Source organism: Caloenas nicobarica, chromosome 3 (genome assembly GCF_036013445.1).
Source record: "Caloenas nicobarica isolate bCalNic1 chromosome 3, bCalNic1.hap1, whole genome shotgun sequence".
NCBI classification, from domain to species: domain Eukaryota; kingdom Metazoa; phylum Chordata; class Aves; order Columbiformes; family Columbidae; genus Caloenas; species Caloenas nicobarica.
The window spans coordinates 115215082-115237890 of NC_088247.1; the positions used below are offsets into that span (position 1 = coordinate 115215082).

General features: G+C 39.9%; 1 protein-coding gene across 5 annotated transcripts in view; it reads right to left on the reverse strand.

Annotated features, from left to right (window-relative positions):
- Positions 1-22809, reverse strand: part of MACROD2 (mono-ADP ribosylhydrolase 2) — an 857870-nt gene that overhangs the window by 347204 nt on the left and 487857 nt on the right. For all 5 annotated transcript variants that reach the window (XM_065632892.1, XM_065632891.1, XM_065632889.1 and 2 more), the window contains exon 6: positions 13238-13359. In XM_065632892.1, the coding sequence (XP_065488964.1) occupies positions 13238-13359 (122 nt within the window). The remainder of the gene's footprint in view (positions 1-13237; positions 13360-22809) is intronic.

Sequence of the window (22809 nt, forward strand, 5' to 3'; positions counted from 1 at the left end):
TTCGAATTTATCAAGTGGGTTGTTCCTAATGCCCAATTACAAGCTGTAGTCACCACCACCATCAGGCTTAAGTAGAATTAGCTGTCATTAACGTCATTAGCCTCTGAAATGAAATATGATAGATATACGGCCCATCTCAGAGAGAAGCTTATTTGAATGAACTAATGTCAGACAGTGTCACCATCCTGCCGTTTTTTAGCAGTATGCTTCTTTGACCACCAAATGCCTGGTGGTCTAATGAAACGATTTTTTATGACTCTCATATTTTAGCAAAATATTTATACCTAATTTTTTCTCTACCTGCACATGGTCCTATAGGCTTGCTTCCCTAAGAAAACAGGGAGCTGCGTTTTCCGAACTGGTGTTTTACAAACTTTCAGATATTAACATTGCATCAAAAATTCAGCTTATATACCACACTCCTCATTTCTCTGCCAGGGCCACAGAGTAAAGACGTGTTCATGAGATAAACGAGAATATTTCTGTATCTGCTGTCATTGGTCTGCATACAACTTTTCTTCTATAGAATGGAACTCAGCAGCTCCGAGAGTGAAAGACCCTTAGTAATTTTGCAGACGATTTAAAAGGGCTGAAATAACGAAGGTAAGTGAAAATACAGAACAAAAAGGAGATGAGGAGAGATTAGAGAAATGGATAAATAAATGTCCTATGGAATTTAAAATTATGAAACACACTTTGAAGGATCGAAGGAGGGAAATATGCAAACACTTAAAAGGACAAAAAAAAATCCATGGACAACGACAAAAACAACTCAAGATTGCAGTAAGTAATGATACGATGTTTGGAATACAGCATTTGTATGTTAAAGAAAGCAAATATGGCACCACGGTACATAAACAGGGGAACTGAAATACAAAGGAAGCATTAATTCAGCAGAAAGAAAAAAAAAATGACAGTTTGATGACTTAACATTTGTCTTGAGCTTGCCCTGGTCACTTAACTTAGTCTTGGTGTAATTTGAGAATGTAAGGACAGATACGAAAAGGTCAAACCGGAATGCCCGAATGTAACAGGTGTATGAAGAAATGCTTCGCACCATCACCTAGTTTGCTTTGAAGATCACAATTCTGATCAGCAATGATCCAGTTGGAAAAGATGCTCACACAAGGACTTAGAAAAGAACATAAATAAGAACTGAATAGGAGATGAGGATTTAAGATCAATATCAAAAATATTTTGGTGATCCAAAATCATCAATGGCAACGTTTTCTCCTTCTGCAGGAGGCAGGCAGGTACAAAGCTTTCTGTATCATGCGAACACTCGGATATTCAGCTCCAGGGATAGGGGAAGGTGGAGGGCACATTTCAGTTCCAACACTCCAAAACCCAAAGAAATATATTTTCAAAGGTGGCCAGGGATGGATCCAGAGCAGGCAAAAAATAAAGAGCACACAGAGGTCTTATTGAAACAGCACCATCTGCTTACAAATCAGCAGGATTAATCCCGTCACCGCTATGCCGGCAAATTGTCCAGGCTGTCATGTGCTCGACTCAGGGAAGGATGCACTCCACAGCAAGGAATACCAACAGGTAATCAACACAAAAACACGTTGCGCTTACGGTGCTCTCTCACCTTCCCTATGGGCTCTGACACGGTTGCAGTTTTCCTCTTTTTCGCACAAATGGAAGAAGGAGCTGCGCTGTGTTTATGGCAGTGCAGTCAGGATCAGCTGGTCAGGGAGGACACGGTAGCGGATAATTCCACCCCAACACCATCTAAGTTTTCTCGATTGAGATCGTCATCCAAGCTTTCTGTCTAAACTGTGTCATTTGGTATGAAAAAAAACCCCACTGTGTCATGTCTGCTCCTCTTCTGGAAGTGTATGGTTGTGTGGAATACACACAGGTTGAGATTTAAGATTTAATCCAGCCAGTTTATGTCACAGAAAGTTCAGAAGGGTATGGCAACTCATAAAAACCAGCAATATAGTTATTTCTTAGAAAAATATTTTCAACATTTTTTTTCTATATACCAATATGAAAAGAATAAATACTCGTTTTTAATAAGACCACTAGAAAAGTAAATGCTCAAGCAAACTGCAGTCTACAGAAATGTGTGTTACTGGCTTATAGCTTTCACTTGAGTAGTCATCTTTTAGGAAGGAAAGGCATAACAAGGTAAAATTAAAAAATAAATCTACTGGTAATTAACCCAGTTTAAAAATATTCTCTCCCCCTTGCAGCGATGTCTTTCTGTGGCAAATCATGGGAAGTCATGTTACAATATACATCTTTTCTAAAATAGTTTTCGTTACCAAAACAACTAACACTACGTGCTATATTTGCTTTCATCTGTGCTATGAACCATTTTCTAAATCCTAATTGGCAGCATCACTAGGAGCTGATAAGCGAGTCAGCTTTGAAAAAATAAGGCTGTAAACTGTTTACTTCAATACGGACTGCATGTAGTTGATATTTGGCGAGAACAGTTTTTCAGATTAAAGAAATGAATATTTCATCAGAATAAAATACTGAAGTACCTGTCATATTACTTTGACTAGACCATCCAGGTTATACTGGTTTTACTCTGTACAGGCCTTAAAAGATAATGTGACATAATCGTACTCAAACAATATTAAAAACCTCTCAGGTAAGGGTATAAATTTTGTAGCTAATCACTGATCATTGCTATTTCTTTATAGGTAGCTATAACATACTATATCAATTCTGTGTGATGTGTGTGGCTCCCAGTGACTAGTAGCAATTCAGGGAAAACACATTTAATGACCTGCAAACAAGACTCATGAAAACATGCCCCTTCTGTTTAGTTTTCAGAACTGCTTTCAAATATATTGGCTCTGCTCCTAAATAGATATTATGCTGTAATGCTTTTTTTTTCTTTAACCTAGTTAAGTATTATGGTGCCCATCTGATACACAGAATAATTTATGCTCTTAATTTTATTTGCTGCATATCAGCTGTGTAAATATATCTGAAAACATTCAAAACAGCCTTTTTTTTTAAATTTGCTATTTGAAAAATGGACCAATTTCACATAAAAAAACCCAGATACAAATTTCACTGATAGCTCATTCTTTGTACAGGTAAATTAAGGCAATGTTTAAACAAACAGGAGGTACAGAAGTCTCAAAATTATTAGATGAAAAATGCCAACTGACAGGGACCTTGTGAGCACCATACAGTGTTAAATGCAGCATCATGTGTTCTTTGCTTCACCATTAAATTACAAGGAAAAAAGTCTGGTAGTGGCAAGTCAGTGTCTGCCAGACAGCCCTTCATACCTTTCTAGGCATCACGGTGGGTGCCTCCAGCATGAAAACCTGTGAACAAGCCATTTCTAATTCTAGCAGAATTTGACTCCACTTCTGGTAATGGAGAGAGTCAATGGAGTCTGTGCCAAAAGAAGAAAAAAAAAAGAAAAAAAGAAAAAAAGAAAAAAAGAAAAAAAGAAAAAAAGAAAAAAAGAAAAAAAGAAAAAAAGAAAAAAAGAAAAAAAGAAAAAAGAAAAAAAGAAAAAAGAAAAAAGAAAAAAGAAAAAAGAAAAAAGAAAAAAGAAAAAAAGAAAAAAGAAAAAAAGAAAAAAAGAAAAAAAGAAAAAAGAAAAAAGAAAAAAAGAAAAAAAGAAAAAAAGAAAAAAAGAAAAAAGAAAAAAAGAAAAAAAGAAAAAAAGAAAAAAAGAAAAAAGAAAAAAAGAAAAAAAGAAAAAAGAAAAAAAGAAAAAAGAAAAAAAGAAAAAAGAAAAAAAGAAAAAAAGAAAAAAAGAAAAAAAGAAAAAAAGAAAAAAAGACCCTGTTGCAACTATTATTTTCCACTACTGCTATTGCTGGTGAATCCCATGAGTCTTAACAGGGGTTGCACCTTCGTGGCACGTACAGACTGTCCTTACAGAGCAAATACAAGCCCCCCCAAAGAGCCTACAAACTGCAAAAAAGATGACAGGGAATAGGTCAGCAGAAGGAGATAAAGTAGAAGGACAATGCTGACTTTGGACAGAGCCTGATGGCCACAGCCCACCAGCTCCGTGGGCTTTGTTAGGAATCTGTATATGTCATCAACTTGTGCTATGAATTTCCACTACAAATAAGTATTCCTCTAGTCTACTTTTACATTTTTTCTTTTTAAATCAAAACGAAGACTTTTTTTTTTTTTTTTTTGGCAGTACAATTTCCTCTGCACTGAAACATAAATCATTTTCTTCCCCTGCACTTTACGGTGTAGACTTTCCAGCAATCCCTAGATTTTATGAGCTGTCTCATATAAGTAGCATCTTGGTCCACTGTCTGACAGATTCTTACTTTGTCCTTCCCTAATGAGACAGTTCCCCAATTATCAAGCCAACAGGCAGTGTTTTCTAGAAAGTTTCATCCTTTTAAGCACAGGATTCCCACAGGGTGATGGGCAAATTATCACGCGTTAAACCCATCACATACCTGAACTTGGAGAATTTATTCTTCAACAAGCCATTTACTTTTTATTCCAACAGTTCATTTTTTTAAAAAAGTGTAGATTCTGCATTTCATTAAACCTAACAAAAATAACGAACCTTTCTCCCTCTTCCCATCACAAAATCACCATGGTGCAGAACAGCTACAAGACTAATATCACAGAATAACGAAATGGATAGCTGAGACTCCCTAGTAATGCAATGTTTATTAAAGCGCTGCTATTATTTATTTATACTATCCAGACAGCTGTTTGTGGCCAGGCAGAAGATGAACCAGGCAGGTGGAAGGGCCATAGCACCTTCTGTCCACTGATAATGTCACTTGGTGCAGCATCTAAGCCCCAGCACCCTGAGATGCGTCAGTACAAGTTCAAGCACTTGCTCAGTCTGTACTCAAAACACTTCTAAACACCTGGGATGGCTGAGAGGAGAGAAAAAAAAAAAAAGAAAAAAGGGATATCCTTATTCAGAAGTCATGTCATATTTAAAAAGAGGAAGAATCAGCATCAGGTCGCGCCGTCATTACCATTACCACAAATAATTTCCATGTGGTACGTGGCTGTGAAACATTCACGACTGACCCGTGTGTCCCTCTCAGCTGCTCCTGTCGCTCCCGGCCATAGAAAACAAACACCACAACGTGCCTCGGGCATCAAATAAAACAAATCCACTTCCTCCTCGAAAATGCATACTGAATAGATAAATTTACAGTAGCAGAAACAAAATTTAAACAGACAATTAAGAAAAGCGAACAAGTGTACACAAGTGGTTAGAACATTATTGCATGAGTTGTACGTGCGCCCCAAACTGGGTATCTTCTCAGCATCTGTACAAAACCTTCTGTGGGGAGACAGAAGGACAGCCAGGTAGCAAGAGAAACAAAAATCAAAGGCATTTATCTCAACAGGAAAACCATTCCCAGTGGCACATTGGCAAGGCGGTAAAAACAAATTAACAAGAAGGAGGAAAAAAAATAAACCACAACCGTACAAGCGAAAAAACAACCAAAAAACCACAAAACAAAACCACAAACGCACACACAAAAGATAAAACCCCCCACAATTGTGCAACTGTGTGACCAAAACAAACCAATAAAACACAACCGCACTAAAAACATTTTGCTTTTAAAGGAATTCTGTTTGCAACATAAACCAATCTGTCGGCTCCCGCCGCGACCTGCCGATTTCCACGAGGCCGCAATGGCCTTGCAGCCGGAGCCCCATCTTCGGGCTTTTGCATCTTGCGACCTTTGGGCTTTTGGCAGCACTTAGCGCGTTAAGAACCTGGGTTTCAACAAACGCCAGCGATGGCCAAATGTGCAGCCACTGATGGAGCCGTAACTCTCCTCGACAACTTTTACAATGCTTTACCTACCAGCTTGGAAATTCCTCATTACCTCTAATCTAAAATTCCATTCCTATAAGTTCAGACCACTAGTTCTAGTCCTTGTTCTCTAGACTTAAAGAGAATGTATAGGTGCGTTTTCTGTCACTCTGCTCTCGGTGCTGTTTGTAGCTCTCTAATCATCCCTGGCTGAAAATCTGTCTCCAGTTCCCCACGCTGGACACAACAGTCGAGTCATCTCCACTGAAGTCGAGCAATAGATAAATTCACAGATTCAATTGTCGCTCCACAGCTGCTCCGTTCTCGGGTTTCCCCACAACAGGTTGTCAACTCACTCCCAGTGCATGATCCACTACAAACTCCAGCTTAATTCTCCAAGGAACCTCTGCCTAGGGCTACAAATCATCCCTCAACCTTTCTCAGTTGAATGAGTACCTCTGTTGAGGTGTAATCATTTACACTCGATCTTGCTGGATACATCTTATTTAACGAAATCTTTATTGAAGAAACTGGCTGGTGATTCAATCTGCCAAGATCATTTTGAAAGAAATGCTTGGGAGCACAAGCAACACGCAGCAGCGGGTTCACCTTGGGTGAACAAAGCCATGGCCGGCTATGGCAATTTCTGCAGCCAAAAAGAAAGATCGTAACCTCCTCATCTGATGTAGGTGTAAAAAGCCAACGTGGCGCTTAAGCAAACTTTAAAAAAATGCAGTAGGTCCATTTTTAAAGATATTCTATGGAAAATACCTAAGAAAATAATATGTTAACAAGCAAAAATAAAAAAGAGGAAGGCTAAGCTAGGTAGAAAACTCAGTTTGAAAATGGAAAAATCAGTCATATCATAGCTTACAAGTCAAACAAGTGCTTCAAAGAAACAAATTAAGTGGATTTATGATGCTGCGGAAATTTCCTTCCAAAGTAACTCTTCTGATTGATGGATATGAATCTATATCAGAAAACCAGATGATAGAATAAAGTCAACCTTTAGGAATTTCAGACTTATAAATCCTTGCTATGGCAACATTCTCAGCAGGAAATAAGTTTCCTTAAAATATTTTTAAAAAAATGCCTTACTTTTCCTTAAAATGACTCCACATCATGAGAGAACAAGGCAGGTAAAGGCAAGACTGTAAAACAATCTGTTAGACCAATACATTACGGTACGCCGTTCCAAGTGTCTTTCTACAATCAAAGTAAAATTCCTCTTTGATTAATTTTATAATTTAGCACAGGAGTTGCTGAGAACACTCTGGGTTTGAAATAGATATTAAAAACTTAAGTCCACGAGTAAAAACTGAAGATTCAGGCATCGCAGTGGCTAAATACATCTCCACTCAAACAAATCTCAAAGAAACAGCGCAGCCTATCACGAGTACACCTTCCTTTTAAAGGAAGATACAAATACTAAGAATATCACCGCATAGCTGCAAAGTCTATTTTAAAAATCCATAATTACAGGTGAGAACCAATATTTAAATCAATTAAAAACACGATTAGGTTATTTCTTAAGTGCTATAAACAGATAAGTAGCAGGTACCTTTCCCGATGAATTTTTTACGTGAATAATTAATACGTTGTATTTCTGTACAAATTAGCTATATTAGTATTGTTATTTATTTGGACAACACCAGGACAACAAATAAAATTAAATGACCCTTGTTTGTGACAGACACCTATGAAAGGATATGAGTTTGAACTCCCTGTATATTAACCTTATGTGAAAGGAATCTCACAAAGCCTTAAATAATACTTTAATTTAAAGGCTCTGCATGTGCAGAATTAGTTATATGTCTTGTGTACACTGATGTAAATATAGATGCACCATATGGATGTCAAAAAGCACGTCCCATCCTTATTTAGCATATTTTTGTAACAGCCCTAACCGAAGTGCAACATAACCTGTGTGCACCGGAGGGACCCATTTTATCCAGAGTCAAAAGAGACAACTTACCCTCCCAGAAATATCCCAGCATTACAGGCCACCAGCCATCCCACTGCCAAATGGTGGCTTTTCCACTCGACCTGAACATGAGCAAGCCAGCCCTTGAACGGGTCCTCTCGGTTCTGAGGGATTTCTAGATGGCCTTTTGCCTTTATACAGTTTAGAAGGAAAGAAGAGGGTGGTTGTGCTGAGAAGCGCAGTCCAGTGCAGAGGCTTTCCCTGGAGCAGGACTAACCTTGAGCATTTATAGCAAATATCCATGGCTGAGACAGTTGGGGCGTTCAGCCTGGAGAAGCGAAGCTCCGGGGAGACCTTATTGCGGCCTTTCAGTGCTTAAAAGGGGCCGATAAGAAGGATGGAAACAGATTTTTTAGCAGGGCCTGTTGCAATAAGGCAAGGGGTAATGGTTGATCAATTAAAGGAGGGGAGATTCAGGCCAAACATGAGAAAGAATTTTTTTACACTGAGGGTGGTGAAACACTGTCCCAGGTTGCCCAGAGAGATGGTGGCTGCCCCATCCCTGGAGACATCCCAGGCCAGGCTGGACGGGGCTCTGAGCAACCTGAGCTGGTGCAGATGTCCCTGCTCGTGGCAGGGGTGGCACTGGATGGGCTTTGAGGGTCCCTTCCAAACCAAACTGTTCTATCATCCAGGCAAAAAGATGGACTGCTATATACATATACATATATATATTTTTTTTTTAAATGCAACAGCATACCTAGTAAGTCTCTAGAATAGCATGAGCTCTTCCCTACTTGACTCCAGGGATCTGATAGGAAAAATTTCTGTATTTTGTATTTAAGCCTGGTAATATATTTGGTGGCAGTAAGCAGGTCTCCTTCAGCAACTCGCAAAGCTGCCTTATTTGAGGATTTCCCCCAGCTCCCACACACCAGCCACAATCCTCCCAAGAGGTGGAGGTCACAGAGCGTCATCTAAAGAAATGCTTCTTACAAAGCTTGACAATTCACCCCCTGCCAACAAGAAGCGATCCTGAAGAGAGCAATGCCAAACACAGCCCTGAACAACAGCAGAGCTGCAGTTGTTCTTCTTCTCCATTTGCGCCCCCATGGCAGAGGAACCCGGCCTTGCCTTCTGGGTGAGGGATCAGCACCAACCTCCCTTCTCTGTAAACACACTACAGCCCTTTGGACTTGGACCCCAGCCACAAAAATGCATGGCATTTTTTAAAATTCTCTGTATAATCCAGAAGTGTCTGTTTAACTGCAATCCCAGCTTTGGCTGACCTCAACTGATTACGATTTTGTTTTCAACCACAAGCAAAGTCTGAATGAAGTGTGTGGCAGGGAAATGGCTTGATGTTCAGAAAAGTTCCAGGGTATCAGGCGGCTTCAAAGCAGTGTATGCAAAGAGAAGCAGGACAGGAGGTCCTCTGAGAAAGTCAGAACACACAGAGTAAATAATTTCAAACAATGTGTAAAGAGGGGACCAACTTAATCCCTGAATACAGTGATTACAACTCTCTGAGCTTGATAATCTAACAAATATTTAGCCTATAAGACTCTTATTTAGAAAAGTAATACAGGAAACAGAAGACTAATCTAACAGAATACTTTTACCGCTTCTTCTTTCAGGGAATATTTGGTGCCTATAATGTATTCCCAGAGTTTCAGGCAGCAGAGATTTAACTGATGCAGAACGGTAACAGCCGCTAGTGTGTTAAAGAGACCAACATCAAAATACAATTTTTTACATTATGAGGAAACTATTCCAAACATTTAATAAACTGGATTTGCTTAAATTCCAACTATTTCCTCCTAAAATAAATTCCTTGGATTACCATATCTTCTCTCTCATTGATCTGTACTGATTTAGGTGGAGATAAACAGAAAGGACGTCTCAAGTATCCAATAACAGGCTCAATCAACACAAAAGGTTCACCCAGCGCCAATGACCAAACAAAGAGTAACTCAAGTGTCTGACAGTGGGCACAGCTACATAAACAAGCCTGAAGGAAAAAGCGATGCCTGTTTTCAGGAATGCCAGATAACAGGAATAAATACAAACACAAACTTTACTTCAGTAACCTCAAAGATAGAGTAGGTGACCTGAGAGAGACAAACTCCAGTATGAAAAGAGCCCATGTGGCATTCGACACCTTATATTGAACATAAAAGGTGTGAGAAAGCAGGAGTGGGAGACAAATGTCGGGGGCTGTTTGATTCCTCTCTCAACCATCCTGTGGATGATCAAATTTGTTCCTGAGGCTCTTCTTTCTGCCTTAATGGCTATGTAAATCCTCGCCCATAGCTGGGCTGCTGGTCAATTATGAACCTTGGCAATGACGCTGACTGGTGTTTCATTATATTCCCTCATCTTCCCTCATCTCATTTCACTTTTCTTTTTTTTTTTTTTTTTTTTAACGCTACTCAGATTATAACGCTTTCCAATGAGAATTGAGTGCTCCCCCAAGAGTTAGCAGAGTTGCTCTCATCCATGCCTGGTCACCTCACCTTGGACACAAACGCAACCCAAATTAGTATCAGCTACACCATTTATTTGTCATTTTGTCATATACGCAATGACATTTTTCCCTTCCTCCCCCTCCGCAAAGCTCCATCTCACAATTTACACAGTATTTCAAGATCATTGCTTTCCTTCTTCAGTATGTAAAACATCTACATACACGCATAAGTGAGTTTTGATCTATTTTAAATCTTATTCCTGTTCTCCCCAGTCCATTTTGAACAGAAACTACAACCTCTATGGCATCCGTCATTTATAGGCAGCTCACCGATACATGGAATACTGAAACAAAACAAGCGACTGCAATAAGTATATCTAATTTGAGGCTCATTATTCAAGACCATTTTCTCATTATGCTGTTTTCCAGCACGCTCGTCCCTTTGACTGTTTGTGAACTGGGTTATTTTTCCCCACCAGACGCTATTTAATCTTTTCCCGTGCTGAGTTACTCGGTAGCTGTCGGCTCTGGTTCTGACCTGCCTCCCACTGAAGCGGAGGCAAAAACTCCCTTGTGGTGCGGTGGCGGATGCTGGACGAGGTTATATTCGCAATCTCTGTAATCGATTGTCATCATACATCTCTGTCCTTTTCTAGCGTTTGCAACACCGCCTAATGTAGCATCATTTGTAAATGTAATTAATGAGCTGTTTATGTACGCTTCAAAAATCATTAATAAAGATGTTAAATTAAACTGTGTTTAGTGGTGCACCCTGAGTCACCCTGCACACTTCTGCCCAACTCCATACATGGCCATTCATCACTACTCTCCATTTGCAATGCCTCCAGCAATTCTAATTCCTGTGACAAAATTCATGGTCTAAACTGTTTGAATTGTGGTGGGTTTCCCCACCCTCTCCTTCTTTTTGCATCATTTCCTAAACTTGCTGTCCTTTCTGTTTTGATGGTAACACCTTCACCTTGTTACAATAATTTCATGCTTCCTTGTTTCCTTCTCACTTGCTACAACTGCTAGTGCCCAATGCTTTCTAGTTTAGTTAATTCTTTTAGTATTCTACAGCTTATTATCATCATTACCTATTTAATTATAAGTAGGTTGCTTTTCCTGCATTTACTCTGTATCTATTTAAAAACTCTTCATTCTCCTCTTTCCCATGCCCACTTCATCTTCTTGTCACAGAGGCCACCACAATATGCTGTCAATCAGCACAGATTATTTTCTCTTCCACATTTTACACAGGTAACTTCCCTGCCCCCTCCAGTTTTTATCTTCTCCCTATTGCAAATATATCTGCTGTCATAATCCACTCCACACTCAGATGTTGCCTATTGGAGTCCATTTGAGCACTTTGGTTCTCTCTACCAGGGTCTCTACAAGCCTCAGAAGTCTACAGGTATTTTTATTAATTTTCTTTCCTTTCCCTTGATGTCCGCTATGCTAGATCTTGCAAAACCCACTTGCACTTTGTATTCTTTTCTTCAGACTCACAGTAATCTACTGCTCCTTAACTGAATGAATTATACATTTCACTTTGCTCCAGGCCTGATTTGTTCACTAGGGCTGGTGCTCAAGTAGCCTTCGCTTCCCAAGGCGTCACTGAAATCACTGGACTTAGGGCTTTTCAGAACAGTCCATGATCTGTCATGTGGACTTTAAAATCCATATTGCCTGCTAAGCTTCTTAATGCCGGTACGAATGAATGGCTCTTGGCTCCTGTTCAGCTTGGGCAGCTGTGTTCTGCGAGTCTGGGTGTCGAGTATTTTTTATCTCAAACAGGTGCACAGTCAACAGCTCTTAACCAGAAAAGAAATAATCCGTGGATGATCTCTCCCGTGGTCATCTTCTATTACTAAAATGCCAGGCTAGTTTTCATTAAACCCACGAGTACGACCATTCTTTATTACTCCATGTTAAGACCAAGCTACCACCTAGAATATTCTAAAATTACAGGATCTCTACAGACGCAGGCATTACCAGCATTGACTGTCTACTGTCACCTTTTCCTTTATTATTTCAAGATTCTTTTTTACACCATTTCATTATTATTTCTTTCTTCTCTTCCCCCTCTCCCTGCTCCAGGTTAGAAACATTATTCTCACTAACCTGCATACCCCAGAAGCAGCGTGGAATTGCTCCTGCACTCATCCTCATTCCTGCCTTCAGTCTCTGGGCAACAGCACAGAGATCTCACTGGCTCCAATGAGAATCACAGCAGGACAGAAACATCCTTGTGCGTTCAAACAATCCCACAGAGAAGTTCAAAACATGCCCCCCACCCCAAGGTTGCTTTCAGTTCTGACTCATGTGCCTAGCATTAAAAGAAAAAAAAAAGAAATCAAGTAATAACTCAATTGGGTGCCACCTCTCTTTCGGGGCTGGATGATACCAAAGATGGGGCTCACTGGACACCATGTTTGAGAAGGACGGAGACAACTTCATCAGCAGAAAAAGCGTGAAGAGAGCACAGGTTACTCCAAAAAGACAGACATAACTAATATTCATCAGTTTTGGCTCTGAAAGGTACATCTAACTCAGCCTCAAAGCCCTAGACCTGTCCTACCCCCTCCTCAAAAACCTTTGTCTTCCACTTCTGATTTTTGATGTTCATCGCTTTTCCTTACCGAGTGTTTCACCGCCGTATAACACCGTTGGTTCAATTAACATTTTTTTTACACTAAACGTGCATTAAACATATTTTCTAAGTTGCTGAATACGTGTTATCACACAACCAGCCGAACTGACCCATAAGGTCTGAAGTCCTCCTCAGGTGACACCCTCTTTCTTGGTTCTACATTTAGGGAACTAACCAAGAGAACACCTCCCTCTCTTTCTTATTGGTTCAGCTGTTTTTAAACCTACTACCAGGCCAGCTTTCCTTTTCTCCCAAAATAACCATATCCCTTTCTCTAACAACTGTTTTTGTCAAATGATATTTAATTTCTTGCTTTTTCACATTATCTACAGCAAGAAATCCTTCTGGAAGCCTATCATTATATTTATTATTATTCTACAGCAAGAAAACAAAGATCCAAATTAGAAAAAAAAAAAAACCAACGCGTTCTCACAGAGTACTTACAATCGATCTGATGTTGTTTTCTTTTGCCAGTTTCAGAGAGGATTTATAGCAATTTGCCAAGTTTTCTTTATGATCGTCGGTGAGATGGCCTCTTGCGATCGGCCCAACGGTATGGATCACATCTGCAAGAAATAAAAAAAAAAATAGAAAAAATGTATACTCTAGCTCTCTTAATGTGGCCTATTTATTGATTTATTGCAAGTCAGTTCGTTCTGTATAATACCTAGAGACGAAGGTAGGAATAATACTGTAAGAAAATTATTATGACTGGAAACTATGTAAAAAGATGCAACATTGATCATTAAATAAAAATGAAAAGCAGTAAAGTCTAAATTTTTAAGTATTTGGACTGAAGGAATAGATGGGGAAAATTGACTTAATGCTTGTTATATGTGTCCTAAGTCTTCAGGGCTGTACAAGTGTAAATATTTCACAAGTGTTTGAAACCCCCAGTTGTTTTCACCCCTTGAAGGTCCTCTCACTGGGAAAGTTCACTACATGAAACCTCAGACCTTTGATGGTGATACCCAGGTCACCATTTCTGTCTCATACTTTAAGTCTTTTCTCAGCAGCCATTTTAGTAAGAGAAAAGTTGTGACCTACGGATGTGTTAGTTATCCAAAGAATGTGCTTTCCTCTCGCATCAGACCAGATGGAGACACCATGCAATAAAATATTCTGTTTGAAGGAACTTAATGAAGAAAAAGAGAAAGTACAGTCGGGAAATATCTTAGGTGTGACGCCTCTGGACTCATCCAAATCAGATGCTGCAAAGTCTCCAAAGTGCTATAAGAAAAATGAGTAAAAACGAAAACAAAGAAACAAACAACAACAACGAAATCACTAAACACCACCCCACAACACCCAACCAAAACAACCTTGAAAATAAATCTACAAACTAAAAGGTGTTAGGATTTTTCCACACCCCCCACTTGACTAGAAGGAAGCACATTTACTTTTCAAACATCATTTTCCACAGCATGTGTGAACACACTAGAAAGAGTTACAATGTCAGACACCTTTTTTTTTTCCCCCCCTTATCATCCCCACATAATATACAGCAGCAGCAATAAACAGAGGTACTATTTTTTGCAACTTTGCCACAAAAGAAGGATTAGGCCGACGCTTTCAATTCTGGTACTGCTGGTTCTATTGGCCAGGTTGTGTTTCTGTCCCATATGAGACTGGTTTCCAAGCAACATCTGCTGTTATTACAATCCAGAATATTTTAATTTATTTGCAAACACTACAGAACTCACACCATTATTCTTTTTCCAAGCTGTTTTTGATTATCTCCCTCCAACCTATACCAAAGTGCAAGTTAAAACGGTCAAACACTTAAAAAAAACCCCCAAAACCAAAAACCATACATTTTTAATCTTGACATCATCTGTCCAGTCTTGGTCTCTACTACTTAAAAGGTGACTTACGTTCTAGGGCATGTTTTGAACATTTCCAAAACTTTTTCTTTACATTCGTCAGCAAGTATCAATATTCAGCAAAATCAATTCATGTCGGACAATCCCAGTGCCCAGAAACACAGAGGAATTGGCTGCGATGGGAAACTCAAGCCCACAAGAGCCAAACTTCCCAACCGCTCCAGAAAACCACCCTACTGAGAAGTAAATAAAAGGTTAACTACTCTTTATTTCCATTTTGACCCCAGTACTTTTGCCCAGCTGTGGGAGCAAGATGGGCACATCGGGTAATTTCTGTTGAACGTCACAGCTGCCAGACGGCAACTTCAGCAAACCCGGAACCATCAAGTAGGTGAGTCTTTGTCCTTTTTTTTTTGTTTGCCTTTTAAAATTTTTCGGGTTTTTTTAATACGCTTTTTAGCTACTATAATAAACGGAGAACTATTAAGGCCTAGAAAAAAAGAAACACCATGGCTAGTTTAAAATTTGCTTCTGCTTGCGGAGAGAAGGTTGTGTGAGCGCTGCCGTTAGGAACGACCGTAATTTCAGCCCATGACCACAGCAGTTTCCTTCAGGTTGAAGCTTTGCAAGGAAGGTTTCTGTTCCGAAATGTTGGCACTTGGCAACTTCAGAGAAAGAAAAAGCTTCTCTTGGCTTTTTAAAAAATTCTTGTTTGTTTTTGTTACTGAGCAAAGGGGAAGGAATATATCAGTGAATCGGACTTCAATCAAGGTCATTTTACATTTACACACACTAATATATCAAAGGTACTGTGACGCATTTCAAATTCGCAAATCCCAGCAGACAAAAACCAAATAAAGCTATGACCATAAAATCAACTTTAAAGGAAAGTGTAAATGATGAATAAAAGAAAGAATCATAAAAGATTTCCCTCTTTCTGCTAAGGCTGAGTTAACTTGCATGTCAAGGTGCAGCTGTTTAAAAGTGGAAGCCTAATAGCTTAAATTATTGATTAATTACTTAGCAAGAAGGTGTTTTGGGGAACAGCCCAAGTACCAAATTCTTGCTTGAGTCTTTCTGTACAAAACTCCCCTTGGTATAATTTCTAGATGCATTTCACTCATTAAATGTTTAACTCCATTCCTTTAGTCTTCCATTATTAAACACTAATTTAAAAAATTCTCAGCTCAATTAATGGGATATGTTTTTCTTTTCATCTTTTTTTTTCCCAGAACTTCCTGATTTAGCATTTTCATGGTGCTTCATCACCAACCCTCTACCACAGCACCAGACACTTCACATAGATAGGTAACCTTCAATGCGATTATTAGATTTCACGTTTTAATTTTTACAAACTCATCATAGCTGGATCTTTAGACAAGACACTTGAGATGGTTATGAATTGGTTTACAAAACACCAAAACTTCTGTAATTGTTGACAGAGTATCGTTTGCAAGAATTGCAAAAATACTTAGGCACATTCTTCTTGTGAAACACATGATAGAGTAAGATTTTACTAGCAGAGCAGCATTAACGAAGTACCAGTTCCATGGTCAGCAGACAAACAGGGAAGTAATAATTTCATTGTAGTACATTGTCAGTAAAATCAGTGTATCCATACATTGTCTAAACTGTACATTACTCTGCTCGAGCTATTCCACAATATGTTAAGGTTTGTAAGCAGGTAAAACCCTTTAAGATTATACAGGCATAAAGCAAACAGACCAGAAAATAAAACAGCTTTTCGCCCTTCAGCCCATACAGTTAATATACGAGGATGAGACTTCACAGGCTGAAGCAGAGCCATTTATTTTTAATATTATCTACGAAGACTGTGTCAATCTTGCAGCTTGTCCATCACAATAAGGTTTCCTTATTCACATTCTTATTCTTATTCACATTCTCCGGCTCTGCGCAGCTGGGTGAGGGGGGAAATTTCTACGCTATGGAGCTGGAGGATGGATGATGGTGGGTGTGATGGAGCACAGAGGTCTACAGGCATTTGTCTGAGAACATAAAGGGGCAGAACTGCCCTGCTACCCTGGCTACCTGCTACAACTGCATCACCAAATGCAAACCTCCGGCACCGCCGGGCGAGGACAAATATGGGACGTGCAAACCCTAGTTGACCACTTTTCATACCAGTATAGCCAGGGCCAGAGGGAGCATCCAGCCTAGAGAAGCCTTCCTGAAGCAAACACGACTTCCAGGTCGGGCTTCAACGATGGCAAAGGATCATCGCAGGGATGAGTTTCACCGCAGGAGAAGGCAACCTGACTGCAGAGGGCAACCAAGATGGGAGCACCAGTCATGGGGATGAACGTGATGACAGGCTGAAGATACGCTGCACGTATGCAGAAGCACAATGGTGTGAAACAGAAGCGGTCTCATCACCTGAAGATTTTTAAACTGGGCAAAATGCAGAGGAACTCCCCAAAAGATTTTGTTTGGCTGGAAAAGCCTGGTAGAGATCCCTGCTACCAAACAGCACCTGTTCCTTCTTGGAGCTCCTGCACCCCTTTGCTGTCTGAGCTTTTCTTAATGAGGTCAAACAGAAGGAAGGGATACGAACATTTCCCCAAAGTGTCCTCTCACGTAAACAGAGAAAAACTAGAAACAGCCAGCTCTCGGAGAATACCGCACTCACCATTTGTAGTATTTTAATTTTTATGTCAATGAAGCTGCCAGCACTGCCTTGAAGCCTCTGATTTACTACGGTCAGTCTTCCAGCCAAGCACATTGATAAGAAACTTCATTAAAAAGAAAGCTGCGATCCGTGTGTTCGTAAATCACTTTCCCTGTGTACCCAGCACGGAGCTGGTTGCTTTCAGCTCTAATAGCGCAGCAAGGCCGAGAGCGCCGGAGGAAGGGAGATCCTCAGCCACGAGCTGGGCCACAGCAATGGATCAAACTGCTTTTAATGCTGACCAAGCTGCTTAGTTTTAAAGTGACATTTATAAGGGAAGGAGGTATTTTTTTCCTACAGAAATGCTTCCAAAGAGGGGGCAGAAGCGGTTGAATAAAAGCATCAGCACAGATCTGCGCTGTACAACTGTGGTTTGGAGCTCTTCGGGGGCTGAAACGTTTTGTTTTCAAACTGGCTTTTCAAAGATTTGCCTTGCAACGCGTGCTTGATCCACGGAGAGCTTACAGGATCTAGTCCTCTCTTTTCGGTCATTTCACTTTCAGGCATTTGCTTCGAAATTCTGGCGGCCCAAGCAGGCGCACAGCAATCACACGCCCATTTGTGTGTGCGCAAGCTCTGCTTGTTTCTGTTCCCCGTCGTCTCCTTTTCCCCCGAAACACTACGATGGAACCAGACCACCGAATCTTGTGTAAGCCACAAACTAATCTGGGGGTGCAACAGGCGCTTAAACATTTTTTAAAAAATCCCTGTCACTACTTCACCACCAGTGAAAATAAATGTAATTTGCTCATTTAATCAACACTTCAAAAGCACAGCGACTCTCCCATCAAACTTCTGATCGGCCAGCCAAAAATGAACACACATCCGCTCTACATGTAAGAAGACCAACAAGGCTTCTTTCCTCTGGTTTTCTTCATTAAAGAAGTCAGTCGCTACACCTTAACATTCTGTTCGTCACACCAGTTTTTATCCACGCTCATACAGATAAAGGGCAGAGCAGTGCGGGCCAAGGCAAAACAAGGATGAAGTGACTGTGCCTCAAAAACCAACCTGGAAGACCGATGTAATTTACTTTTGATGTAATTTACTCTTCTCTCATTCTTCATTAAAGTGACACAAGATGGCAAAGATACTAACACAATGAGTTTTTCCAAACAACCGAAAAAGTACAAATCGGTTTCTCTCCTTTCTTCCCTTACAGATGTGAGCGCGGCACGTTCACACTCCGCTAATGAACCGGCTGACCACAGATAGAATCAATTACACTTTTCTCTCATTCATCCCGTTCACGCATTCATAGCCATAATCGGCCCATCTAGTGAACTGCATAATGAAGCTGTACCCTGTCAATCACAGCAGGGACCGAAGGAATTTTAAGAAGGAAGCTACCGCACTGTGTGAATTGAATTAAAATTAAAAAAAAAAAAAACAACCCACTGTCAAAAACTCAGAGGATTTAGGGCTCAATTTGTAAATCTTATCAATCGATTTACACAATGAACACCCACCATGTTGGTGCTAAAAAGGGCAGCTGAGGTTCAATTGATGGGAAATGGAACTACCTCCAGATATTCGTACATACTGAATATCCCTGTTCTTAAGGAACACACATAGCCTAACGCTTTGGTATACAAATTTGCTCGTCTTGTTCATTTTCTCTCTCTAATTACATGCACTTGCACATAAAATGTGCATTTTCAGTGTGTAACAAACAACTGTTAATTTAAGTTCAGCTTAAATGAATCCCCCAGGACCACAGCCTAATTAAAGTTATTTACTAACATGTGTCTCCAAAACTAGAGTAGCTCAGTTGAATATTTTAAATGCAAGATGACATCTTTTAGAGATCACACAATGCAAAACTTGACTACATATGACACAGCTCCTCGATATTTTTTTCCTTTGTGTAGATATATATTGCATTTATCAGCAATTAAAGAGAGAGTCTCAGGTTTTTAGGCTTGAAGCACTAAGCACTGCTCAATCTGAAGTTTGTATCTTTTATAGCTGTCCTCAGTAATTAAAGAGTTGATTTGGGTGAACCAGAAAAACGTTTCGTGAGTCACAAAAGCTATGACAGAAATCATTCATGTAAAATATTTCAGCCATTTTTTACCTAAATAGCATTGTCTTCCCAAGAAAAGGTAAATAGTATGTTTATTGTAAATAATTAAGCAGCATCGCTCTTTGTGGGTTAGGTGTGTATTTTAAGTACGAGACAGCAGAGCCATTCAGAAGACAATATTCCCGAAGGGAGAGGCGAAGGATTTGCAGAGCCCGAGGGATCCTTCGCAACCCGCGCTCAATAGGCGGCATTTAGCAGCGAGCGACCGCCCGGCATCCGCGGGAAGCTAAAAAACACAGCGAGCTTGTTCGCAATGGTGACACCACTCGCCTCGACAGCCGGCCAGAGAATTCAGTCACGCAAGTCAACCCCCCCCAAGCCTTTTTGGCACTTGTGCCCGTCATAAAATACAAGGCCCGAGTCTGCTCACGTAATCCCAGGGCGGCTTCCCTCCCAGCACCGTTCTGCCGTCAGGGCCTCGCCGATAACGTCTGAAACAAAAGTCGGCTCTGTTCAGGCAGAAGCAGCAAGTGGTGCAATTAAGAGACGCTATGCTATATCCCAAAGTAATAGGTTTTACAAAAGCAATTTAGTGCGACGATGACAGATGTCAAAGCAGTGACTAGACAGACGGCCCCACAACTTCGATGGAAATAATTGCCTATGTGTTAAACTAAAAGGCAACAGCTCCATTTGGGATATTCATAATGTGATATGATATGGGTGAACGTGAAATGAACACGACATAACGTGAAATTGTGACATCCACGATTCGCTATTTGTTTCCTTCTTCAACCTGGACTTGAAGCATTTGCAGCAGAAGTGCTCCAGTGTCATCCTTGTTCTCCTCTACAAATCATCTACCCAAATCAAGACCTTAACGTACCTAGGAAAACAGAACAGATAAAATGAAATTATGCTGCCCCGAGCAGATTTTATCCTCATCACACGACAGCAAACCTCATTTTGCTGTAACAGCGACAGAGCTTGGCCAAGCACCCTCCTCATTGAGTGGCTGGGGAAACACAGACCAAGTGACCCCCTTGACCCACACAATGCTCTCCACCGCTCTCCAACTATTATTCTTTGCAAGTGGACAAGGCTATAGACAAAGACGCCTTAATCTGTCTTTTGGTTTATGTTTGCTACATGTAGGAAAGCATGAGCCGCAAAGATTCTCTCTTTATTGAGCAGTAAAAGGATGTTTGGGAACGAGTTTGTCTTTAATTCGTCTCGTCATTCAGTCAGTCGGCTTTTCAGCACTCAAAAATAAACTTGTTTGCCCTTAAATTCAAAGTGCTTATTCTTAAGACACTCAGTAAGAGTTTCAGTCTGCCATTCCACAAGAATTTCAAACCAAGATACACAGCATGGTGAAGGATATAACACTAGCCACGCAAATTCAAGGTATATTTAACCAGACTTGATTCCTGATTCAGCAGAGAAGCTTGCAAATATCACTCTAAAAAAATCGTACAACACAAATCAAGGCATAAAATATGCAAAAATGCTTCAAATATGTTGGGGGTTAACTTAGCCTCAGTTCCAGTTTTGGAACTGGATTAATCCTTGTTGCACTTGGGCTGTTTTCAGGGTCCAACCCAGTTCCATTAAAGCTGATTTAGTCACCTCTGCTGCTGTACCACTCAGTTAAAGTATAGATATGTCAGGGGGGGAGAGGGGCTGGGGGAAGGTGGAAGAGAGGAAAGAAAAGAAGGAGAAAAAACCCACACCACACACACAGAAGTCCCACTGAGCCTCACTACAAAGCTTAATACCAGACTAATTTTATACAGTAAAGATTTACTCAGAACCTAAATTCTGCCACTTTCCTCTGAGTGCCAAACAGTGTTACGGAGTGCTCTAATAATTCAACAAGAAGTTATAGGAAAAGCCCTTTATTTCCTATTTTATAGATTTTTCCTGTGCAAATTCTGTTTTGATAACATTACTAACACTTCTTATTAAAGCACCTTTTATTATTCATTTCAGATCTTTGCAGGGATGCTGAAACAAAGGCATCCCAAGAAAACTACAATAAAAGGACTAACAAAAAACCTCCTAATATGAGCAGATCCCCGGATCATTCACATGGCGAGTGCCAAGAAACAGAGTCACTGTGCCAACACTTCAAAGCTTTCTTTCTCTTTATCAAATTATTGAGTCATTCAAAATATTTGTCCTTCACATGAGGTTTAAGAGTATCAGCATAAAAATGTACTACACTTCGTTTGAAAGGACGAGTGATTACAGCAAGAAGTTTTCAGAAGACCAAACTAAAGAACCGTCAGTCACACATTCACAGCAGAATAATGTCAGGTGCGAGGAGAGGAAAATGCCAACACCATCTTATCTGCCTAGTAAAGAGATACGGATTTTAAAAATCTGATCACTTCAGATAAAAAGGCTTTTAAAAATCAGACTGAAAGAATTCTTTCCTTAATAAGAAGTTTTATGGGCTTCTTAAAGCCGCAATAAAGCACGACTTACAGTTTTAAGGAAAATTTTATTATATTCATAGCTTCACTGTGGTACATCTATTCCTTGATGGTGGCACGATAAAAAGAAGTTACCGTGCTCATTTTTTTGTTGACTTTTTCTACATATTTCATGAGAATAAAAAAAAGCTTCTTTCACCACTGAAACTGGAGCACATTTTTTGTGTGACGCTTCTCTAATCCACATAACCTTCACGCTAGAAAATACAGGCTTTGCGAAGAATTTTGTGCATCTTCTTTAAGAAAAAAAAAAGGTGATAAAATTACAGGCTCTCCACACATCTCCTAGAGAAACCAGCAGTAGCTCAATCAGTCTGATTAACTTCAAAGTTTGAATACTTAAAACTTAGGCGACCATGGTAGGGAAGTTTATTTCCCTTGCCACAAACACTCTGCTTCTGGAATACAGAGAGAAGAGCCTCGTGTAGCCTGTTGGTACCATTTATCATCTCTCAGAGCAGACGCAGAGGAAGAAGAAAGTTAGGAACAAAAAAAAAAAAAAAAAAAAAAGACTTAAACCACGACATATTTCTTAAAATATGCGTTCTCATTTTAAAAAGACAGAGCTAAGGGAAACACGTGAAGCATCACTTTATCTTTTAAGTGCCATCACTGAGAAAAAAAAAACCCTCACTTTTAGTACTACTTTTATTATAACAAGAAAAATATAGCTAATCCCTCCAATTCACTTTCAGTATTCCTCTTTCGTACTTTTAGGAAGTTGCATTTTGCAGACCTTTGTCCACAGTCAGTTCCTTTAGAGATGGTTTCCCCTGCTGTGCCTCTGAGTCCATCACAAAACAATGCAAAGAAAAACAAAAAATCAAAAAATTAACTATCACCACTTCTCTCCCAAACTTACACAACAAAAACAGTCAATGGAAACAGGGACACATGTGGCAGCCAAAAGTAAGTTCAAGTTGTTTTTAAAAGCTGACTAGATTTATGGTTGGCAATGCCACTTTAATTGCTTCATAGAAGCG